At 39.7% G+C, this 22069-nt stretch overlaps 2 protein-coding genes and 1 pseudogene across 3 annotated transcripts; all 3 read right to left on the bottom strand.

Moving 5' to 3' along the window:
* The window catches only part of LOC115791619 (high affinity cationic amino acid transporter 1-like), a 33794-nt pseudogene extending 31730 nt beyond the window's left edge, over nucleotides 1-2064 (bottom strand).
* A 387-nt stretch (nucleotides 2065-2451) lies between these two features.
* On the bottom strand, nucleotides 2452-13429 carry LOC115791618 (PAX3- and PAX7-binding protein 1-like). The gene is made up of 18 exons (XM_030745761.1): nucleotides 13002-13429; nucleotides 12613-12735; nucleotides 12019-12231; nucleotides 11491-11712; nucleotides 11288-11388; nucleotides 9467-9690; nucleotides 9014-9203; nucleotides 7874-7997; nucleotides 7126-7228; nucleotides 6881-6996; nucleotides 5506-5705; nucleotides 5261-5408; nucleotides 5027-5148; nucleotides 4845-4921; nucleotides 4668-4734; nucleotides 4256-4402; nucleotides 3213-3367; nucleotides 2452-3095 (listed from the first exon to the last, which is right to left on the bottom strand). The coding sequence occupies exons 1-18, from the start codon at nucleotides 13297-13299 to the stop codon at nucleotides 2975-2977; spliced, it is 2751 nt and encodes a 916-aa protein (XP_030601621.1). The 5' UTR covers nucleotides 13300-13429; the 3' UTR covers nucleotides 2452-2974.
* Nucleotides 13430-16736: 3307 nt separating this feature from the next.
* Nucleotides 16737-21798, bottom strand: LOC115792406 (uncharacterized). Of its 2 annotated transcripts, XM_030746928.1 has the most exons (3): nucleotides 21684-21752; nucleotides 21315-21447; nucleotides 16737-20002 (listed from the first exon to the last, which is right to left on the bottom strand). In XM_030746928.1, the coding sequence occupies exon 3, from the start codon at nucleotides 19847-19849 to the stop codon at nucleotides 18077-18079; it is 1773 nt and encodes a 590-aa protein (XP_030602788.1). In that variant the 5' UTR covers nucleotides 19850-20002; nucleotides 21315-21447; nucleotides 21684-21752; the 3' UTR covers nucleotides 16737-18076. The 2 variants fall into 2 exon arrangements, with proteins under 2 accessions (XP_030602788.1, XP_030602787.1); XM_030746927.1 differs by having other exon boundaries at nucleotides 21315-21798.
* Between the last annotated feature and the right edge of the window lie 271 nt (nucleotides 21799-22069).

The raw sequence follows: 22069 nt of genomic DNA, 5'->3' as shown, positions 1-22069 counted from the left end.
CGACTTAATTTTATAAAATGAAAAGGACGTAACTGGCTTTCAAACTAAAAGCCTACTAATTATCCCCCGCCCCTTCCCCCGACTAAGAATTACAATTTATCAGTTGATGTCAGTGTTGCCAAGTCCGCTTATTATAAGCGACTTTGGGCTTGTTTTTTTTCTAAAGTCGCTTGCAAATCTCGTGAGTCGCGGGTTGCGGTTGTTTGGGCTTGTTTTTGAACGTGGAGTTGCTTATTTGGGCTTGACTTTCTTTCCAAGTGAAACTCCTTGAATATCTCTCGGCGCCCTATAATAAAGCAAAAGAGGAGTGGTAGGCAGTTTGTCCCTTCCAAGCCCCCGTTTCCTGTTTATCGCTCCTGAACAAGTTGACCGGGCGCACACCCAAACAAACACTCGTAACAGCCCAGAGTGAGGAGGCAGCGCAAGAATGAACTCCAGTAAGCGGGGAAAATATAGAAAAAAAAAAATATAATAAAGAGTGGGAGAAAGAGAGCGCACTTACAGAATGGATCCGAGCTCCGATGGGAGACAGTGGCGCTAAAAGTGGGTATGCACTATACGCAGTGCATAGTGGCGCCGCACAAGAGAGTGGGCACCCAAACGATGTGACGAAATTATTTCTCTAGTCGCATTTTCTGTATTTAACAGCTGTGCATATGAAATGATCATTAACAGAGAAACGGCGCTGATTAGGCACCCCCTGTGCTCCTTCACCTCCCCTCTCTAATGGGAGCCGTACCAAAGGCATTCCCCAGATTTTGCAAGTGTGAAATATGTGCTCACCATGCTGGTTTAGTTCAACATGCTGATACAGAGAAACACACACACACACAAAAACTGTGCACCCTCCTCTTCTATGAGGCTAAGCACCATGGGTTTTACTGCTCCAAAACAAAGAAGTGAGCTATACTACTATAGAGCTATACTGTTTAAAAGCGGCCTCAGGTTTACACAGTGTTGTGGGTTGCCAGTTGGGCTTCTTTTGGGCTTGTTTTCATAGAGCTGGTTGTTCGTTTCTGTCGCAAAATCTGGCAACACTGGTTGCTGTCTCCCCTTAGCTTTTCAGCAGCAAGCAACAGAGAAAATCGGCAGTAGTATTGCGTGATTTTAATTGTGGATTTTGTTGGTAACTGGAGAAATTGCGCTCCATTGGCTCCACACTCCCGGACAGCTGTTCTAAATGATGAATTGGTTGCTCTGAAAAGGATGACAAACGTGAGTGATTATGTGCTGCCATAGTGGAAAGTAGACAGGGTTATTGCAGAATTGGACACCGGAGTAAATCGCGTAATGGTGACCATTAAATTTATGGGAAACAGAAAATAATCTGATTTACTATTTACTATTGCGCTTTCGACCAATTAATTATAGAGGACAGGAGGAAGAGCATCGTCAGATTATTGATTGCTAATGAAGATTACCTTCTCCACGCAACACACTCGGGTTCAAGACACACTAATAGTTTTAGGCAGTACCTAAAATCTTGCAGCCACCTCCTTCCTTACATGCGTCGGGCCTATTGGCTGCCGCTCGATAACTTAGATTGCAGCTCTTACAGAGTCAAATCCAGCAGTCTCCGGGAATTACAACTGATTTTGTATAATTTTCTTTTCAAACTATGCAGCCTTCCTAAGTAGGTTATAAGTTGCTTGAAAACGGAAACTGCAGGAGACGGCAGCACAGAGCAGTTAAAATAGGATCCGAGTGAAAGGAGCATGTGTTCGCAGCATGGACCCACCCCCTTTGTACTCCAGTGTGCACAGGCAAATGCATTTCTCGATAGATTAGTAGCACTAACTGGGAAACCAGTCCAGTCTGCGTACAGTACTGCTAAATTAGTGGTCGATCACTTTCATGCTGTCGCTACGTAGCGGTTGTAAGTTGGACTTTACCTTAAGGCGGCGTTTGCTCATGAGGAGGAGAGCTAAGATTTTTAGTCTCCCTGAGAGGCCCAAGCAGAGGAAAGTGTAGAAGCCAAAATTCTTCTCTCACACGACGCTGGTTAGGAAAGTCTGGTCTTTAACTGTAGAAAAGATATCTTCAGGTTTGGAGTGGCTATGTTTAGGGAACTGAGATGGAGGAGGGGGGATAGGGAGGCAAAAAACACAGTCCCACCCGCTCATTACTGTTGTGCAATATCCTTCTGGCTGCACTGGATGAGATCAAATCCCACATGTGGCAGCTGGCTGAAGTCAAGAAAGTGTCATTTCATATGAAGAGCTTTCGTAAGAGTTTGGAAACTGGCAGTGTGCAATTCTAAAAATTCCTTTCCATGTCAAATATCTTTAATAAAGCAGTGAGGCCTATTTTCTTCACTCAGCATAAAAAAAACCCAAACAAAACCTACAGCGAAGAACACTGGACTTAAGTTTGGATTGCTCCTTTATGATATTTACAAAACTTAAACACTACCTCGTGGTGCACAGCTTAAACTTAATGGCAGCAAGACAATAATTCAAATGTGCATTTTATTCACAGGCAAATAAACTACTAAAACAGAACTCTTACAAATCTGAAGCTCAGATTCTTTAAGATCATGAGAACATCGAGGTGTGAGGAGTACTAACAGGATGAAGCAGGAATCAAAGAAATATATCTAGACTGTTAGGACACATGTTGGGACACCAGTCTTTGCCTTTTAACTCCTGTGGCAAAGAAGGATCTGCTGTACAGAGCTGCTGTGAATAGTATTCATTTAGAGGTCCGCACCCCCCCCAAAAAAGTAATCCATCAACAATATTTATGAATTTAAAGTATTGCCAGCATGTAGTACAACTGAACAGTCTTCATGAGCTGATAATACAAGGCCTTTTTTCAGCATCAGTATAAACAACACCTTTCTATACAATATTCACAATATTTACAACAAGGTCTTTTTTTCAGTCACGGTGGCAACTATTAAGTTTTTAAGTTGGGTGATCCGTTGGCTGAACACAACAAAATCCATATGAAAAGTTGCCTCAGTCTTGTCCTCTTATGATTTGACTTCCAAAAGTGGTTTGATGTCTTTAATCCCATGCTCTGCTGCCACAGTTATGATGTGGTCCAGGGCATTCATTTGGCCCAACATCTTCACAACGTCTTTGATTAGCTCCCTGTTGGAAGATACGAGATGCATTCTGAGTAATATGGAAAATGCACATCACAACTTACAACTATTAGTAAATTCAAGGCCCCAAGCTGTATGTACAGAGCCACGTAAAACCCCTTACTTTGAAGTGCGCCGCTCAATATCAGACGCGCTCAAAGTGCTGCGGTGCAATGAGTTGGCCAGGTGGGCGAGGTAGCGACAGAATGGCTCCAACTGAGGCAACGTCTGCTGGCCCTTCAATCCAGAGAACCAGTGCGATGGCAAGCACTCCACAACCTGAAAAGGACCCAGAGTTAAATGCTAGATTTGTGTTCAATGAGTCACTAATGTTAAAAAAGGTAACCACGTGAGCAAAAACCACATTAACCCCGCCATGAAAAGCTTAGTATGAAATACCACCACTTCCCATGTAACAGCCCCAGGAGAAGGGCCAGTTTCCAGGAATCACGTGTCTCAAAAGTAGCAGCTGACCATGCAGTCATAACAGCTACAACATGCTTACTCTTTACTAGAATGAGCTCACCTGACACATTTGATTGTCTTCTCATGGTTGTAAATATTGAATATGTAAGGTGGAGTTTAAATAATGGATGTCATTTCTTTTCCAATAACTTGCTCTCATGTCACAGCTCGTCACACGAGCAAACTCCAGTTACCGCCTTGCAGTTGTGAGCCTCCATCAACTTATAAAGTAGCAGGTATGTCATGAAATATATTATTTTGAAGACATTTAATAAGCACGCACCAAAGGTGTGTGTCACTAATTCTTATCCTGCCACATGTTAATCTCCCCTTCTGTTCCTGAGTCTGAACAGCTATACATCACTTTTAAAACAAATTAACTGGAAGTGCTTAAAAGCAGTTAGGAGAGTAGAACTATTAATACTGCACAGGTAAAAACACAGAGAGAAAAGTCCTGAATTCAGTTTTTCCCTCAAAAACAAACAGACTTACATCAGTACAATGTTTTCACACGTAACATCTGTTCATGAGTGGAAGCATATTTTGCTATGTTAATTAAAAAACAAATTAAAAATGTGTGATGGAGTTTAATCTGATGTTTCTCTTAAGAAAAAAAAACCCTATTGATTCCAATGACATCCATCCCAACTAAAAATATATTGTAAAGAATTTGAGAAAGAAAACTGTGCATGTTTTGTCTACCTTTTGGCACTTCTGAATATTTTCCTCCCATGTATCCGTTGTCTGCAGCGCAGAGAGGATATATCTGTTGAGAGTACTGTCCAAGGCCAGGTCTTTCAGACAGGAATTGGATAAGATGCCCTCCCACTGCAGGACGTTGCCCAGGAGCTACACATGGAGGGGACAAGAGTTAGACTGTACTCAAGGGCAGCAACACAAGAGCGCATCAGTGTCAAGATACTTTTAATACCAGCCTGCTATAGCTGCTTTTCAAATTATACAGATCTTATTATGTGATCTCCAACAATCAGGCAGGTTAATCATGTGATGCTGTCAGTCTAAGTAGCAAGTGACTGGATGAAGAGAAAAAAAAAAACAAAACCCCACCACCATTAATACCAACAACTCATCTTTGTTTCCCTTTTGCACTTACCTTTACACAGGACCAGAACTGCCTCTGATAGAATAAGTAGGGACCGCTGTTTTTGTTCTCCAGCACGCTGAATAAAAGCAAAAGAGGTCCATTTAAGCAGTTTAAGTGCTTCTTTTACATAATGAAAAAATTAAAAGTGGAATCCAAATGTTAATATTGTTATTACTAAAAACATACTTTTTGGGGTAGAGTGGAAGAAACACATCTTCATCCAGAGTTCTCCTGGTCCGTAAGACGATTGTTTTCAACAGCTCCTAAAAGGGGGGGGGGATCCAAGATAATGACAGCAGTTCTTCTAAAAAGCCAAGTTAGCCTAAAAGCCAGGGTATTTTGAAGAAAATCACAAGTGCATGGAGTACCTGTGTGTATCGGTTGTCCCCGTGCAGCACAGTGGGATAACCTTTAAGCAGTCTGTGGATGAAGCTCACGAGCCTGGTCGTCTGACTGCTTGAGAGCGGGTCCCACACCTGCTCTGCCAAGACTGCCACATTCAGAAAATAAGAGAGAAATAGATATATTATTAGATAGTTTGTACTGGCCTGCAAGCCAAGGACATGTCTGCGTATGCTATGTGCTGTGTGTACTCTCTCTACCTGACAGTTTAGAGAGGATGACCTTCTCCACAATAGCAGGCAGCAGGCCAATATCTCCATCTCCTTTCTGTAATGTGCTGTTCTCTTCAAAGCCGTAAAACAACAGCGACTCAAACCACAGCATGTACTCAAAGTTTGCACACTGCGCCTGCACAGCGAAGAGACACAAAACAGATTTCAAAATTTCTCATCCAATTTCCTTTCAAAAAGGCACTGGTTACACTGAAAATACAGACATGGCTTACCTCAAGAGGGTTCCATGTAATCAGCTGCAGACGGACTAAGGGGTTAAAGAGCTTTGGCAGACAGAGACCTATGTAAGCATCCCTGTAGGAGTCAGCATACTCCTTCCTCCACACTTCAAAGTGAGATTTGATGCAGTCAAGAGAGTGAAAGTCTTCCACAACGTCCTCAAATACTTTCTTACTGTCCCTGATGATACGATCTGGGTAGCACAAAAAGTTTTTTTGTTAGGCCTGAGTACAGAATATCATGCCTGTTAAGTGACATTTAACAAATTTTCTTCAATATAATTGGGTACTGGTAATTACCAAAATCATTTTTTCATGTTTCTGTAATGTTTAAACCACCAGTATGCACAAGGCTCCTTAACTGAAATTATATTTTTAATGCTAAAATATAATGATTGTTGTTAAACATGAATTTTCAAATTTACTGTTTTACAAAAAGCAGAAAAAAATTGTCAAGCACATTAATATTTTTGATTAAGATGTCAAATTACAGTTATTTACTTGCACTCCTGAACAGAAAAATTCATTTTAGAGGTCGAATGTTATGCTTGATTAATCTTCGTGTGCCGGCATCTGGACACATCTTACTGTGTCCAGATGTCGGCTGAAATTTGAGTATAAAAACATAAATTCAGTTTGTTAGTTTTGAACAGATTTCTAAAATATCTGTTTTCTTGTTTTACTGACAAGTTGTCTAATAAACGTGTTACGCAACCTATATAATACACTGCTCAAAAAAAAAAAATTAAAGGAACAATTTGAAAATACATCAGATCTTAATGGAGAAAAAAATCATGTTGGATATCTATACTGATATAGACTGGGTAATGCGATAGGAACAAAATGATGCCGCATCATTTGATGGAAGTAAAAATGATCTACAGAGGGCTGACTTCAAAGGCACCCCAAAAATCAAAGTGAAAAAATTATGCGGCAGGCTAGTCCATTTCAGCACTAATTGATGTGCCATCCTGGAGGAGTTGGACTATCTGTGCAACCTCTGTAAGGTCCAGGTATCGCCTCATATTACTAGTAGTGACACTGACCCTAGACAAATGCAAAACTAGTGAGAAAAAAACAGAAAAGCTGAGGAGGAAAAAAAAAACGTCAGTGGCCTCCAGCTGTAAAACCATTCCTGTTTACCAAACACCACAGCAGCTGAAACTGATTAACAACCCCCTCTGCTACTTAACTGACCAGATCAATATCACAGAAGTTTAAGTGACTTGATGCTAAACTCTGATTAAAAAGTGTTCCTTTAATTTTTTGGAGTAGTGTGTCTGTGTGTGTGTATACACACTTTAAATTTCTTCTTTTTTTTTTTTTTTTAAAGTGCATTAATTAATTAATTAATTTTACAGTAACATACCTCTCTCCATGTTGAAGCTGGTGATGTCAGTAGAAGTTTCCTCATCATCAGATGATAAGCCTTCTTTATGTTCAGCCCTCTTTCCATTCTGCTCTCTGGCTTGTCGCCGTCGTGTTCTGTATCCATTCACAAACGCAAAGGAAGCCAAATTAAAAACAAGTGCAGAACTTGCCTGTTTCCAACGTGGCACTAAGATGACACCCTCACATCAGAGACAGGAATTTGAGAACAAGGACAGTCGGTACCTTCGTGCTTCTCTTTCAGCTATCCTCCTCTGACGACTGTGCTCTTGGTATGCTGCACGGTCTCGGCCAAATGAGTCTAGATTAGGAGCCATGACAGCTTTATCTGCAAGAGACAGGAGCAGTGTTAGAGCCAGCTATGAAAAGCAAAGCCAACCCATAACCTCAGTCTTACTCTGGGAACTCATCCTATACTAAAACAGGGGTACTCAAATTAGCAATTATAATTAAAGGATCAAAAATTGAAATTAGATGAGAGGCTGTTTTAGACTTATCGAGCAGGTTCAAGATACTGCTCTAACTTTTCCATCTACTGGGCATCACTGGTAACGAGACATATTTGATCCAAAATCATTTTTGTATCAATCACTTTTTGGTGTCAGTTACTTACCAGGCTGGAACTTCAGTTATGGTACAGTCAAAGTGACAGATGACATGTCACTTACATTTTTTTTTTTTTTAATGTCATCTTTACACAGTCATCTTTACTTGAGCTGAGTTACAAACACCAGGCTGACTGTCAGACTCAGCCAATAAAGGGTGGTCCAAACAGCTCCTTCAACACAACTTTTTCCATACACGTACATGTTCATCCACTCAACCCACACCATTTAGCCTTAATGGTACTCATGAGAGAAATGTAATGCGATACAATAATGTGGACTGCAAACACCCGCAGACACAACACTCACATACAGAGAGCTAATGAGGCTGTTCAAATAAATCATAAAAACCTTCAAGATGGACTGACTTGAAAGGCTTGCAAACTCCGACGATTCATCTTTAATATCATCCTGTCGTCTCTGGACAAGTCGTGCGGCCCGTTGCCTTAGTAACTGGTGCATGGCAGCCTCCAGCTCCAGGACAGCAGGCACCTGAAAAATATGATGCCTTCTGTGACCTCTGACCCAGCAAAAGTGGGACTCCGAGTCACAGGGATGTCTTGCTAGGGGGGGGGATAAAAGAAGCGTGATGGCCAATATAACACTGGAACCAAAATATTGGTGGTGTTGGGTGAAAACATTCAAAAATCTTTGAAGCAATGCTTGAACTTTAAGGACTTCGATTTAGCAATAAGTTTAAACATTTAAAAATACTGACAAAAGGTCAAGTTAAAGTTCTGTACAGTGAGGTTAATAATTTCTACCCAACACAAACAATATAATGTTCCAGACATGTATATGCTGCATGAAAGGACTCCACATTAATTCATGCTGACAATGGTAGGTTAGTGTCCCATTCAGAGCACTGATTATTTGAGGAAACATGCTGGCAGTGGGAAGGCCAGTTCGCCCTTTGTTCCACATAGATGCTGCAAGATCAAAACTAAATTATTCTGTGTAGACATGCACTGGAAGTTGAGCTACTTAAAAAAATATATAGTTTGTGTGAGAGACACTGTCTTTTACCAAGGACTCTTTTTTTTAAGATGGTATATTTTGATACGTACTTGGCTAAGCCACTGTATTAAATTCTCTTGAAGCTCCAATTCAATTTTAATAACTCTGGTATCTTTTTTACGAGCAATAACTAGTACAGATTATTTCTGTTTAAGCAGCTGATAACGTTCATCAACCTGAATCTTGACTAAGTAAGAACAGTTATATTTATACTTCCATAAATGTATTTTTTAAATGAAAGCAGATTTGAAGGAACTGAAAAATACCTTAAGTGTGCTACAAGCGACATATATGCTGTGTCATTTGCTTGTTAGCACTGTTAACTAGCCATAATCATTAAACAGTTCAAACAAATAAGTTATTATGATAATGTTAAACAAGACAGCACTCTGCTAGACTGTATCCCTTTAAAATCCACAATAAGTAGTCAGAAATAACACAGACACAAAACAGGAAACAGCTAATCAGACTGCAGGTGAATTCTCCCTTACCTTTTCACTGAAACACTCAAGCAAGTCTCCAACATACCCTCGCATCTCTTGCAAGAACTTATATTGCTCTGCATTGTCATTGGATGAGCCCTCCAGCTGCTGTATGGTACGCTCAGAAGCAGCTAGGTCTTCTTTGATCTGTTTGTAGCGGTCGACATTTGCATTGTGGCCTGCGTGCATTTGGCTGAGCCTGTAGACACGACGTACAGGGACACAGTGAGAATGAATTAGATGGAACTGAGGACAAACAAAGTTCGTGTAAACTTAATTACCAACAATGCAGATAAAAGATGTTTAGAGTACACCAAAAACAATAAACAACTACAGAGACTAGACTCTGGCCCTTAAATCTGTGGATAGTGCGTATGGGTCATCAGGACTGCAGCAAACAGATGGCAGCAGTTGAGCTGATGACTGACAACAGACGTTGCTGCAGTCTTCTACTGAACCTACCTATCCTGCAGGCGTTTCTTTACCAGATCAATGGATACCGGGGTTAGATCATTAATAGCGGCCCCATAGTGAACAGAACCATTGTCAGCTCGTCCAGTTGGCTTGCCAGTCTGTGGGGCCACGGTAGTGTAGGTGTAAGGCATGCTGTAGGAAGAGCTATAGGGCTGGCTCTCATAGCTGTTCTGGTAGTAGACTGTGCTGTCTTCTGGCTGACTGCTTTGGACCTAGTCATTAGAAACAAAGAAAACACAAAACACAAATTTCCACAAATGATAAGAGATAGATTTTCAATCCCACAGACTATTCAGTATATTAGGTTGGCACAATTAAGCAAAACGAAATCAAGCCTTCCCTAAATCAGCGCTAAATCAAGAGAAAGGAAAAAAACCCACAAACAAAGCTAACGTGAACTGACCAACTCAGATGTCTTTACAGTGTTTCAGAGTATCCATTCAGCTCACAAAGATGCACTGAAATCATCAATGCAATCAAAACACGAATAACAGCTGTGAGCGATCTCACAGCTGTTGAGTACTTTGCTACGAGTTTCATGCAGGTACAATGAATGGAGTGAAACACTTTATATTTTGCTTCTAGGAGATGCACATAGGCCAAGTGAACACACATTATTTGTCTGCTAAGATTAATTTATAAAGATGATTAACAGAAATGCAGCACAATGTCAAACTGAAAGCACGGCCCTGTTGATTGAAATTTGTGGTAAGTTTTGGTAAATTCTTTTAAAATGTATTACTTTGTATTTTTCTCCTAAGAGATGCATTGAATTTAGGTGAATAAGGAGGAGTAACTTTACTTTGATGCAAAGATTTGTACAGATGTGAAAGCAGCGTTCTGTCTACATAAAAAACATTTCTGTCACTAAATCAATGAATAACTGTGACAAGTTGTCATCTCAATACTGATCAAAATAATAATAATTATCACTTTGTCCATAAATAGGCAGCCCTACAATATGTAATTTAAATTAAGATAAGAACTTTATTAATTTAGAGGGAAATTCTTTTGCTTTTTTCATGCTCAGGGCAACAAAAACAGGAGCAGAAAGCGAAACACTGAGTGTTGAGTCACAGACAGCAAGAACAGCTAAATTAAATACAACAGACTGCTGGGCATTATGTAAACTGGACAGTCTTTACTTGACTAATTGTTTCAGAACTAGAATAATGATGATTAAATCACATTTTTTAGGGTGGCCTTTGGGAGTCAATGCTATACACGACAATGACCCCATTTCAACTGCAGATTCTTTCACTATGTCCTTTACATGTGACACCTGCACTCACAGTCAACCAGCGAGAGAAGCTGAACTCTAATGTGGAGTAATAATCTTGTTACTAGCTGAGGTTTTAGGTTTGGCGTGTGTAGCATTGTGGGTCACCTAAAAGTGACATGGGTAATAGGATGGTGGGAAACGACCAACTCTAGTGATGCTCACTTCTCAAGTTCATGTTGAATTACAATTCTGCCTGTCACTGCAAAGTTCGTCCAGACAATAAAGTCACAGCAGCACTGTACAGTTCAACAACAAACATGGGAAATTACTTTAAAAAGGTTAAGCCTCACAAAGATCAGTGATGCTTTTACACACACATCTAAAGTCATCGCTCCAATATATCCATATGAGAGAGCAAATATTCAATTTGCTGCATCGAACTGACAAAATCTATTCAACTTGAAAAATTCTGATTAAGGGAAAGCCCCACTTGTTTTTTTTTTAGTAAGCAACACAATGGCACCACAGGATCAAGCAATAAGTAAAAACACAGACATCATTCAGTGTTCAGAGATTCAGGATCTTACCTGGGGTATGCTGATTCCTTTCCTAATTTGCTCCTGCTCCCAACGGCTCACCTCCTCATCCTGACCTGTATCCAGTGCTTCATCATCACTACCCTCAATACCTGTACACATATGAAAGGGATGTTGATGCCGCAATAAAAAATCATACCGGGAACAGTACAACATAATCAGTGGACAGCGAGTAGAATAGTTAAGTATGGTACCTATTTCCTCAGCTATCTTTTGTCTCTGACTTTTGTTTCTGACTCCACTGAAGCGGATTCTCTTCTCTTCCTCATCTTCGTCGTCACTGGCATCTTGGTCTTCTCGTACCAGACGTTTCTTTGGAGTCTCTGCGTCAACCAGAGGGGCATCACCCCCCAGCTCTCTAGCCAGCTGCCGGCGTTTTCTGGCAGCATGGATGAATGCTGCATCAGGAATCTCCCCTGGGGTAAAGACAAATAAGTCTTCTTCTAAATTCTTATGCAGTTGTGCAAACAACAACCAACATGTCTTTCACAATGGGAGGCATAGTGCGAACGCAGTTAAACTAACCCAACAGATCAGAAGATGCAACTGGGTGCACCTTTATTCTCGTAGATTATCAAATTCAAATTCATTGATATTCCTTGTTACACAATACACTGAAAAACTACAAAACTGTGATAAAAGCAATAAAAGTCACAAAAGGGTTCCTGTGATGCCACCAATCACATCAGAGAGGTATTTCAGTGCAAGTGTGTATCTTATACCTGGTCTCAAGCTGCCAAGTGAAGAAAGTGTGTTGAATGTCGCTCCTGTGCTGTTGATCTTGGACACTTGACTGTGTGTCTGTCCACCCTGACTCCGTGCATCTTCCTCCTGCTCATCAGCACTGTCCACCTCCATTTCTTCTTCTCCCTGTTCACTACTTGCTCTGCTAGCAACCTCCTCTTTAATGGCAACTGCAGGCTGAGGTGGAGCATCTAGAAAAACAGGAATTTGGAAAAAGATGCTTCAAGTGGAAAGACGATCATTTACACTGGACATGTGGGTGATCACACAACTGCCATTTTGTTTCCCTAACACTGCAGAAATTGGTATATAAGAAGTCTTAATGGTTACTGAAATTGTATTTTACTTACAGTTTTTTATGTAATAAATGCACAAGGAATGGCTGTAATGGCTGTATTTGCCTAAATGTTGTTCAATGTCACAGTAACGTGTTGTTTTTATTTTCTATAGCAGTATTCCTAATTCTGCTTCACCTTACTTCGTATTTGTGGCTGGAATAAGTAGATTAGTAGTAGATAAGGTATTACACGGCTAATATGACACATGATGCATTCCACTGTGGACTAACACACCTGATTTAACATCCTGTTTGATACACCCAGACCTCTCCAAATCCTCCTTGTATTCTCTCTTGAGTTGCTTCACAATCTTTTTGCTGTGATTGGATTTCTTCACTCGGAACACCTCGGATCCTTCTGTTTACAAACAAGTCACAGCACACAGTCAGTAATGAGTCCCGCTCACCATGATGCAAAGATACATATTAGCTTGGTGGTCTCGAGAATAACTCCTCGTTAAACGAAGTGTCTATCTATAGTACTTGGACTAGAAATATAATTATCGTAAAGCGTGCAGAAACTGTTGGGTAACAATAATCCATAAACCTCCCAAGACTACACGTTTTCCCCGGCTAATGTGAACTGCCTAGCTAGCTTAGCATTGGTTTGGCTCCCAAAGTTACCTTCATCATCGACGAAACTCAGTAAACTGGCTTTCGTGGGTCCAACCACGGGAGCTGTATCTTTGCCCTTCTTTTCCTTCTTGACAGCTCTCAAGCTGTTAGCTTGAAGGCCGTTACTATGATAGCTCTCTGTAGCGCTAGGCGCTCCGGTAGCGTTGTTACTGGAAGTCTCCATAAACGGGATTTCGGTAGGCCCGAACATTGTGGGCGCCAGCTGCGGCTGCTGACTCTCCTCCTGCTCATCCTCGTCGGACTCATTCCGACGTCTAAAGTTTGCTCTTTTCGCCTTTTTGAACATTTTGTTTACCTGCTAAATGCAACAGTGCACGTGCAAATACGGTTCATGTTAAAAATGTAATTGGAGCCGAAAGATGCCATAGACACTCTCCATGTCAGCCATTTTGTTTCAGAGAGACGTTCCGTGAGCTCCCCGGTGATGGACAGGAGATTTACTTGGCTATGATTGGTTGTTCGGCTATCAAGCGACCTCTTCTTCTTCTGCTGCTTCTTTTGGGGTTTATCGGGAGTTGTTGTTCTTTTACCTTGCGTTACTGCCTCCTAGTTTCAGCCGTCGATCTTTGGACCACGTTTGGAAGTACTAGGGCTCTTTTGGTCTTCTCCAGCGGCTCAATGCGGTTTCCAGCAACATGAAAATGAACCTGGCTTTTTTTTTTTTCTTTTCGCAACGTGTTCTCTTAAGTTTGTAGACGTATGCACACAAATAGCTAGTTTTGGAGCTCCAAATCCAAGTAAGGAAAAGTCACGAATAAAAACAGTGCATGGAGATATTTGTGCTCTAGTGTCTCATACTAATTGGTGCCTTCAGTCAAAACTAAATGGAAACTGGCATTTATTTATTTATTTATACTACTTTTAAAGCTGCTGGGCTGCTGTATGTTTTATTTGCCAAATTACTACCAATAAATTTGATTCAAGCAGGCTTTAACATGACCTTTATTTTTTCTTTCACTTCGTAATTGTTCCCTAAAAAGATAAAGTCACCTCTAATATCATACGATGCAATACGATAATGGTGCCTATAATGAAAATGCAAAGCTAAAGAACCACATATTGATAAGGTACCCACTGCAGCGTAGTCACGTGTCATTTGATACAAATCTTTAACGTTGCCCTCTACACGCCCTACCCTTTGCAGACGTGCATCCATCACCCTGCATGAAGCCAGGATGTGCTTCACTGTCATTGTTACACTGACTATAATGTCCAATTAAATTTCCCAATAAAAAGTGGCTGCAAATAATTTTGAATCTACTTATTTGCTCTTCTCTGCTGTTTTTTCCTCTTTAATTTGTGTTTCATGTGAGTGTGTTCCTTTTGTAGTGCTTCCCCAATACCACTGCCATTATTTTGTTATTTTCCTCCAAACTATAACTTTATAGTCTTCTGATCAGCAGCTTCATGTGCTACGTGATTACTGCATGCGCTCTGTCTGGTTCCCACACAAGGATTATATTTTTCCGCTCACGGGTTAATTTCAGGTTAGCAAACTGTTGTTCATATACTATTTAAATGAGTTAAAGTGGAGATTAGCACATTCTGGTGTAGAGGGGCCACGGTGGGAAATGGCTCACTTAGAAATAAGTCAAATAACAACTTGTATTGTGAGCTACAGTAGATTTATTTTCTTTGTGTTCAGATGAACCCTGTGCTGGTTCAAAGGTTTATTGCGCCTTGTTTACTGCATTTTACATTTTATACATTTGCATTTTATATAAACAGATGCCAGTATTAAACTTGCATACTGTCACCCTCTTAAAATAATGGCCTCCATCATTATTTAACAAAAGTTTTATTTTTGTCTAAACTATTTTCTACGACGGAGTATTAGGGCCACATTGAAAAAAAAAATTAAAATGTGCATTTCGAGAATAAAGTCAAAATTTCAAGAATAAAGTCGTAATTTCGAGAAAAAAAGTCAAAATACTATTTCGAGAATAAAGTCAAAATTTCGAGAATAAAGTCCTAATTTCGAGAAAAAAGTCAAAATACTATTTCGAGAATAAAGTCGAAATTTCGAGAATAAAGTCGTTTCAAGTCAAACAGCTGCCACGCGACGTCTGCTATACCCTCTCCAGTATGCCTTGCGTGGATGAGTTAGTGAAACTATATTTCAAAATCGGTTTTAGTAATAAGGAAATTCTTTCTCTTTTAGCGCATAAACACGATGTAGTTATAAGTATAAGGACGTTGAAGAGATGGTGCAGAAATCTGTGTCTAGTCAGAAGGAAAAATCACACAGATTTGGAAGAATTGTCCGGATTTGTGCAAAATGAAATAGCTGGCAACGGACAGATGCAAGGATATCGGTGGTTACACCTTCGTGCATTACAGAGGGGGTATGTTGCATCACAAGACACAATAAGGCAGCTGATCAAGTTGTTTGATCCTGAAGGTGTGGAGCTCAGGCGGGCGCGCCGTCTGAGACGCAGGCATTACCGTAATAAAGGCCCAAATCCTCTGTGGCACATGGATTCGTACGATAAACTGAAGCCCTATGGCATTGGCATCAATGGCTGCATTGATGGTTTTAGTCGCTATGTTGTGTGGATGGAAGCCTACAGAACAAACAACGACCCAAAGGTGATTGCTGATTACTTCATCACATTGCGCGCTTGGGAGGATGTCCGGAGCGTCTGCGCGCTGACAGGGGGACAGAAAATGGACATGTTGAAAACATGCTTGTCTTTTTGCGAAGGAACCACACTGACAGTTTTGCAAGAGATCGAAGTTTTGTCTATGGGCGCAGCACCGCAAACCAGCGTATTGAGTTTTGGTGGGGAATCTTGAGAAAACAAAGTGCACAGTTTTGGATCAATCTTTTCCAAACTCTCCAAGATGATGGGCATTTCTCCGGTGATTTTTTGGATAAAAGCTTAATTCAGTTCTGCTTCCTAAACCTTGTTCAGGTACGTTTCCGAGCTCATTACCCTTGCTTTCGTTATCCACATCTTCCATCATAAAGTCAGCATTGTTTTAATTAGAGCATATTTGGAATATTAATATTTGGTATTGGAGCGCATAATTCTCAAAAAATTCGCACACCTGACTATTTTTATTAGGACTATGCGCGCAACAGCAGCAACAGAAAAATTAAAAGCTTCAGTATGATGTTTTCGTTATCTTTTTATTCAGGACGAACTTAATGAAGTCGTGACAACCTGGAATTCCCACAAAATAAGGCCAAAGGCGGGTCACGGGGTGACTGGAGGCCGTCCTGTTTTGATGTACACACTTCCAGAGATGCATGGCGCTGAAGACTGTCTTAAGACTATTGATTTGGAGGAGCTGGCCCTATGTAAGGAGGAGTGCACCCCCAAAAGCCAGTACCCCTGTGATGAAACTGTATTTGATCTCTGCTGTCTTCTAATGCAGGAAAAAGGATGGGATGCTCCAAGAGATGCATTTTCTGCTGCTGAATTGTACTTGTTACTAAGAAATGAAATACTGCTAAATATTTAAGGCAGGATAGTCCTCTAAGGACGTTAATTGGTGTGAGCTGTCAGATTTCAGAAGCCTGGTACTGAAACCATGAAGTCCTCTAAATGTGGACAATTTAACAGAGTATAAAAGCTATTTCTACCCATAACATGGGCCTACTTGTAAAACTTTATTTTCACAATGAAAGTATTCCTTCTTTCCCCTCTGACTACCTTAATCAGTGTTTGCTGTGAAGGAGCGATGTATATATGAAGGCTGAAATAATTTGTGGTGGGTTAATTATGCTTTTATTCTTCAATTTAATTTGTGTTAAACTGTCAAGGACTGACTCAACATGAAGGTTACCATAACAGTCTACAAGAATATTGTCTGTAACAATGGCACAACATGCTGGAGTATTAAAAGATTGTATTGTAGAGGATGCAATGTGCACTTAATTTCCTGCAAAATTACTCAGGTGCCAGTCACTAGACACAAAATCTTTAAATAGAAAACTCTTTATTTCACTAACTTTTTGTGCTATCAACTAGCTATTAAGTCTTGATTATTAACTTAACTGATTGTTAAACAGATCATACAGAAATGAAACTGGTGCACTTTTAAAAACATCAAATTATGAACATTCTTTGGTGCATTTGTAAAGAAAATTAAGATAACATAAAAAGAAATAACAATTTCCATTACTTTAAAATGACAAAAAAAATTAAAAAAAAATAGCATGGCATACTCCCAGAATTAATATGATTTGTGCAGTTACAGATCAATCATGTAAAACTTGTGGCTTCATCACAGTTGTCCTGTGTGTACTTGGGAAACCATATCCTAAGGCACAAAACTGAAATACATTTTTGCAGCAGCAGTTCAATGCAGTTCAGTGACTATATGAAGAAAAAATACATTGTCTAAATTATGAACATACTAAGCAACATAAAACCCTGAAGATGTAACAATGGGAAATGTCACATGAACAGGAAATCTTACATGTGCACATTCACAAATATTGATTAGCCAATTGAAAAGCATAGGAATCCCTTGGAGGATGTAATTGGTATTCACATTAGCTTGCTGTAGCTGCTTAGAACAGATGTAAACGTGTCTATTCACAAGAGTCTGCACATGTTGGTTTTATTTTACAATAACTTTAAATAAAATATGATGCTCACCTACCATATCAAGTGCAGATTCAATCCAACAATATTTTGTCAGTGAAGATTTGAAAAGTATCAATAAGGTCCTAACTGTCTGTTATTTACATTTATTTTATATGAATCACTTATTACAATTTTGTAATAACATCTACACACAAAGACATGTCATTTCCAATTCAGCACCTTTTAAAACAGATATGCAGTTGCTGATAGCTTAGAACCCAGCTTGTGAGAAATGTACTTGAAGTGGCCCTGTAAAAACAGATATCAAAAAAGTCCAGTATAGGCCACTAGTATAACCGGACAGAACAGATGAGACTTGAAGACAAAGTACACCTAAGAAAAGGAAATAAACAGTTGTAGGTGTTTCTATCGGTTAACTAAGGCTGTGATCTTTTTCACCATTTTAAACTTATTAGCCTGGCAACAGCATAGCCAGAATTATGGCTAAGGGGCCACATAATAATGCTACACAATATCCATCACCCAAATGTTGCTTTCAAGAATTTCGTTGAATTCAGCACGAAAGTCAGGGAAATTTTCGTAGCTATCAGGTAGCTGTAGGAACATGCCACATGTTCGTCCTATTGGACGTCTTGTAAAATCAGACATTACTGTAAACTCCACAGTGACACTGTCTGACACAATCAAATCAGAACCTGTGCAGAATCTCAGAAACTTCCCTAGTTTTTCTTCATTGAGTTCTCTGATATACCTTTTGAGATGATGCTCAACCTCTTTTTGCTTTGCTGTCATATCACCTGGAAACTTTAACAGCCTTGTCACCTTTTTAGATGTGGGTTTAAGGTCATCGTACATCTTCCTTAGCTTCTCATAATGCAGACTGATTTGTGGTTTTGCAATATCCCTCCAACAATCAATTACAAACATTGGCTTTTGCACAAGTTCTTTGTGTGAAATTTCAATCAAAATTGATTGTAGATTTTCTGCTGAGGCTCTTCTTCTGCACTCATAGTTGTCAAGGACCTCAAGAAGGTCATCAGCTTCAATGGAAGAGAAGTCCTGTAAAGCCTGTCTGAGGATCTCTCGCTCCTGGCAGCTTACAAACTGAAGAAAGACTTCTGTCAGGTCACTGTACACTACTCCAAATAACATCTCCTCAACAAAAGGGGATGCAAGCTTGATGGGAAGGTAGTGGCAATCTTGGTATCCTCTCAAGAAAATTCTGCCAATAGCTTTCCAGGTGTCAGCCTTGAAATCATGTCTGATGAAGGGCACTTTCACCGATGTACCAAGAGTGCAACGATCATAGAATTCTTGCCAAAAGGCACTAAAGATATCTCTGAGTACCCCTGAGCCACTACCAGCTTCCTCAGAATTATCTGGAAGTAGTCGCCTCACTGTCAGTTGTGTAGTCAGAGTGTCTGGGTCAGAAAATGCTTCAATCATATCATTGAAACAATTTGCGTGGTGTATGGTTAGCATTTTTGTTTGAGGTGAATGGTCAGGTGTTTCAGGCTGATAAATCAGTGTGTCAGCATTATCAAAATCATCTTCTGGATTTGGGCCAAATGTAATTTCTGGGTCAGAGATATTATGTGGATTTTCTCCCAGTGTTACATAGTCGTGAAGAACAACTGCATCATCTGATAATATCTCTGGTAAGATAAAATGGACCTCTGAAGCCACCATGGGATCTGTGGTGACTGGCTGATTTGTAACAATTGACTGGTCAGAGGCAACTTGCTGATGAGGACTGTCCTGATCATTATCTGAGTAATTGGGTGCCGAAGAAAAGGACTGGCTGTCAGAAAATTCAATAATGTCATCCTGGCCATCAAAGTTAGAATTAACATCAGTGTGTTCTGATTCAGTAGAAGAAACATCTACAACTGATTGTTGCTTTGTGGCAATGTAGAAACGCAGCATGGGAAGTTTGATGGTGTCATATATTGTGCCAATTGAGATGTCACCAGATAAGGAATTTTGCTGAAAATCCCAAACATCAAATGTGAAGTCTGATTCATGGCCTTTACTTGAAACACCATTTGGGAAAAAAAGACTTTTCCCTTCTTTCAGGATGTCATTATATCCACCACTGATGTTCATAACAACTTTTCTGGTCCCTCCTCCTTGCTTTGCTCTAACCTGTTTGATTTCAGTATTGTCTTGGTGTATCCAACCTATCTCAACAGTCCGTCTAATGACTCTTCGTCTAGAGTTGGATTTAGAGGTTTTAGGCTCCTCTTCACTTTGTTTGGTTTCCTTTCTTAGTTTCATTTTTTCTCTGAGCTTTTAAAAAAGGCCCATTTTTCGCTTTGAGACAGGTTTCTGATTTTTGCAAAAATTAAAAAGAGCAATTCTGTCTCCATATGAGGGAATGTAGTTAGCCAAAGCTGAATCGTCCATAAGCAAGATGACATCCCTGTCGATCTGTGAAGAATAGGAAAACCACGATAAGGATCATTTGTCATATGTATGCAGAAAACTTTGGAAAGAATCTGCAAATTCATTTGAACAAACTCATGGCATCTTACTCAGGTCATTATACTAAATGGTTGATTATATAGCAAATGATTTGTATGTTATGAATGTAGCCTAACCTTTGTGTGCAATTTGTGACTTTGGGAGATAAGTAAATTAAATGTAAATGTCCATCCACCCATTTTCTTCAGCTTATCTTAGAGCAGAAGGCAGGGTACACCCTGTACAGGTTGCCAGCCTGTAGCAGGGCTAACACAGAGAGAGAGAGAGCGAGAGAGAGAGAGAGAGAGAGAGAGAGAGAGAGAGACAACCATTCACACCTATGGGCAATTTAAAATCCTAAATAGAACCCTAACCCCACTAAGTGCATGTCTTTGGCCTGTGAAAGAAAACTGAAGAACACCCACACAAACTCCACGCAAAAAGGTTTGCCAAGGTGGACTCGAACCCAGACCGTCTCACTATGAGACAACAGTTCTAACCACCACACCACCTTTCTGCCCTCAAAATAAATGTAATTTGTAGAAATATACCAACAAAATTATTCAAATGAATTTAAATTTAAAGTTCAAACATTCAAATTCATTCAAACAACAAAAATAGCCCACTAAATTTAGAACCACAAACTATCATCTTATATGGCTAAATTAAATATTAAAATGCAATAACTTGCATTAAATCCATTAATGGTATATTAACATCCCAGGAATAGTTGTGTCAGGGAGGGCATCTGGTGTAAAAATCTTAAAGATAAAATATGTATTTCCATTTGCTGTGGCAACCCGTTATGAACAAGGGAGCAGCTGAAAGAATGACAGCAACAAGATAAGCAGAAAATGGAAGGATTGATGTATTTAAACTAGTAAGTAGTTAACTAGGTGTGTCCTATTTCTATCATTTCGCAACCAAGTCAATATTGAAGAAAAACAGTCACCAAACTATCCCAGTCCAACAATGTATGGATATATCTGTATAGTCTTTCATTCACCTCTGTTGTATATCATTGTCATATCATAAATAATAGATTGACATTTTTTACAGTGGAGCATTTACAAGTGGTAGTGGAAGAAAAGCCTGAATATAAAATCCCTAAAAATGCAAATGAAAACTGGCTGTTATATTGAAATGACCTAATTTGCGGGGCCTCTGCATCTTAAGTTATTATAGCATACACTTTTCCCCGGTTGCATTCTCAGAGAATACCATGATTCACTTGCAGGTTATAGTTGGCTACCCTGTCTGTGTCTCTGTCACATCGCACCTTTTGCTCCTCGATTAGTGTGAGTGCTTCTTCTGGAACCCCCCGATCACGTAGGAAATCTGTCACGGTGATTGCCATTTTTGTCAGTTTCAGAGAAGCGGTTCTCTTCCAGAGTATGGTCCTTTAAACAGATCTAAAAGAGTCACAGGATGTTAACATAAGCAATTAGTTTAAGATGATGACAACTAATAAAAACAAAGTGTACCGTCTGTGATAGCATCTTGCAATTTTAGCTAGCTTGGCCAGTAGATTTTGGCTGCTTGTCACTTTTTATGTGGGAGATTATGAGCGGAGGAATAGCATTGTACTCAAGATTTACATACCGCGTGTGGCTATCAGTCAACAATACAACATGAACACTTCACTTACCTTCTCTCTTCATTAATGTTCACACTCTGGCAGGTAGTGGTCACTTTCCTCACTTAATTTCATGGCCTGTGGGATGTAATACGACGTCTTGACGTTTTGACTTTTTTCTCGAAATTTCGACTTTATTCTCGAAATTTTGACTTTATTCTCGAAATAGTATTTTGACTTTTTTTCTCGAAATTACGACTTTAATCTCGAAATTTTGACTTTATTCTCGAAATAGTATTTTGACTTTTTTTCTCGAAATTACGACTTTATTCTCGAAATTTTGACTTTATTCTCGAAATGCACAATTTAATTTTTTTTTTTCAATGTGGCCCTAATACTCCTTCGTAATTTTCAGTGTTTGGTTCAGTTTTTCGGCTTTTCTGAAACACCTGAAAAAA

Source organism: Archocentrus centrarchus, chromosome 14 (assembly GCF_007364275.1).
Source record: "Archocentrus centrarchus isolate MPI-CPG fArcCen1 chromosome 14, fArcCen1, whole genome shotgun sequence".
Lineage (NCBI taxonomy): Eukaryota > Metazoa > Chordata > Actinopteri > Cichliformes > Cichlidae > Archocentrus > Archocentrus centrarchus.
Note: the sequence above shows the minus strand (reverse complement) of the source record. Positions and strands in the feature narration are given on the sequence as shown.

Coding starts and splice junctions, on each gene's coding strand:
- LOC115791618 (XM_030745761.1), bottom strand. CDS start 13,299: ATGTTCAAAAAGGCGAAAAGAGCAAACTTTAGACGTCGGAATGAGTCC. Junction 9,691..11,287: donor AAGGAATCAGCATACCCCAG/GTAAGATCCTGA, acceptor TCTAATGACTAG/GTCCAAAGCAGTCAGCCAGA. Junction 4,922..5,026: donor GGGACAACCGATACACACAG/GTACTCCATGCA, acceptor CCCCCCTTTTAG/GAGCTGTTGAAAACAATCGT.
- LOC115792406 (XM_030746927.1), bottom strand. CDS start 19,849: ATGAAACTAAGAAAGGAAACCAAACAAAGTGAAGAGGAGCCTAAAACC.